This window comes from Palaemon carinicauda, chromosome 16 (assembly GCF_036898095.1).
Source record: "Palaemon carinicauda isolate YSFRI2023 chromosome 16, ASM3689809v2, whole genome shotgun sequence".
NCBI lineage: Eukaryota > Metazoa > Arthropoda > Malacostraca > Decapoda > Palaemonidae > Palaemon > Palaemon carinicauda.
In genome coordinates, this window is record NC_090740.1 from 116,714,626 (window position 1) to 116,717,125 (window position 2,500).

The 2,500-nt window shown below is 26.4% G+C and overlaps 1 protein-coding gene across 1 annotated transcript in view; it reads left to right on the top strand.

Moving 5' to 3' along the window:
* LOC137655511 (relaxin receptor 2-like) overlaps positions 1-2,500 on the top strand; it is an 85,087-nt gene that overhangs the window by 27,363 nt on the left and 55,224 nt on the right. The window contains exon 10 of the mRNA XM_068389409.1: positions 1,748-1,819. Within this exon, the coding sequence (XP_068245510.1) occupies positions 1,748-1,819 (72 nt within the window). The remainder of the gene's footprint in view (positions 1-1,747; positions 1,820-2,500) is intronic.

Consider the following 2,500-nt stretch of genomic DNA (forward strand, 5'->3'; position numbering starts at 1 on the left):
TAATTTTCTATACAAGTGATTTCCTTCATCTGGAGGAAATATGTCATTTAGAATGTTTGTAGTTGATGAGTCATTTATCCAGTGGAGAGGGCGCATTAGGCAACCGACCCCTTAATTTAAGGATAACTGTAAACAAAGTAAACATATTCTGGTAATGATATATTTAGTCCATTTGAAGTTATAATGACTGAAAAAACAAATTATTTGCAATATGTACATCGTCACTTTCTGGAAGCTTTTAAAAGTCTCAGATTTGATATTATTATTATTATTATTATTATTATTATTATTATTGTTATTATTATTATTATCATTATCATTATTATTATTATCATCATTATTATTATTATCATCATTATTATCATTATCATTATCATTATCATTATTATTATTATTATTATTGTTGTTGTTGTTGTTGGTGTTGTTGCTATTATTATTATCATTATTATTATTATTATTATTATTATTATTATTATTATTATCATTATTATTATTATTATTATTATTGTTGTTGTTGTTGTTGTTGTTGTTGCTATTATTATTATCATTATCATTATCATTATTATTATTATTATTATTATTATTATTATTACTATTATTATTATTATTATTATTATTATTATTATTATTATTATTATTATTATTATTATTATCATTATTGTTATTATTTTTATTACTATTATTATTATTATTATTATTGTATTGTTATTACTATTATTATTATTATTATTGTTATTATTATTATTATTATTATTGTTGTTGTTGTTGTTGTTGATCATTATTATTATTATTATCATTATTATTATTATTATTATTATTATTATTATTATTATTATTATCATTATTATTATTATTATTATTATTATTATTATTATTATTATTATTAGTTAGACTGCAACACTAGTTCGATGAACAGGATGCTATAAGCTCAAAGACTCCAAAAGAAAAAAAAATGCCATTAAAGATGGGAAATAAGGAAATAAATAAACTGCATAAGAAGTAATAAATAATAGATATAAAAATCTTAAGATCAGTAGCTATGATAAAATAGATCTGTCATTTATAAACTATGAGGAGAAATTTATATCAGCCTGATCAACATAAAATCTTTCACTGCAATTTTGAACTTCTGAACTATAATATGATGTTTTCCGATATATCCTTGGAACCGCTTAATAACTTTATGACGCATCCATTTAAAAAAAAAAAAAAAAAAAAAAAAATCTAAATTGAGCTAAGCTATTTTTCTACAACTTTTCAAGACAACGGGTAAACTTTAAAACTTCTCAAATCAATTTTGCATAATGCACTCTATTATCCTATTGACTTTCTTATCTATACAAGACGTAATTTATCTATTATTTTATTTAGGAGTGATTTTCCTTGAAGGAAGTAAATTACCCTTAAAGGAATATTTCCCCGAAAGCAAATAACATTCATTCTAACAGAGCTAAGAAATGAAAGGATAGTAATAATATTATTCTCGAAACTGAAGCCCTTACTTCATTGTTCATGAAGTAAACAAGAAAGTAAGAAAATGAAATGTTTTTTTTAAAGAATATTTCTGCAAAAACAAATAACTTTAATTCTAACAGAGCTAAGAAATGCAATAATTATTATTATTCTCAAAACTAACGCCCTTAGTTCACTCTTCATGTATTCTTTTGTGCACCTTAAAGCAACAATGCTCACTCGAGTTGATTCTCTGATTCTCTGATTCTCTGATTCTCTATTTCTTTCTTTCCAGGTGGATGAGTTCGAATCTAGTGACCCTGAGGGGACGTAATGTCAGTCCGAGAGCAGAAAATCTACAAGAACTGTAAGTAATTAAGTAATTAACTAAGCGGAAGAATAATTCTATCACAATATAATAGTGTATTATAATATATTTGTGCACTTTTTGAAGAAGATACATTATCAAAGGGTTATAGATATAAAAATGAGTGTTAAGAATATTGTGTTGGAATGAAGTTTAGTCATAATAAGATCCTATATGGATATGTGTCATGGTAAGACAATTAAAAAAATGTTCAACAGATTTTGTAGATTTGAAAACAAAGCCCTCAGAAGAATATTGGAAGATTAAATGGCAGGACAGGATTAGAGATGAAACTATAAGAGAGATTACTAGACTGCCATATGTGGATAAGATCATGTTGAGATTAGATGGAGATGGTTTGAGCATACTCTTCAAGGAAATGGAAGACGTAAATTTTCAACTAGGCTCCACAAGGCACTAGAAGAGTTGGAAGAACCAGACCTACATAGCTGAGGACTATGAAGTGTGAAGTGGGAGATGATGAATGGAGAAGTATTGATTTAAAAGCTCAAGATGGAGACGACTGGGAAAATCTAACCGAGGCCCTTTGCGTCAATAGGCGTAGGAGGAGATGATGATGATACATGCCTGACACTGAAGCGTGAATTGGGAGATAATGAATGGAGAAGTATTGATTTAAAAGCTCAAGATGGAGACGACTGGGAAAATCTAACCGAGGCC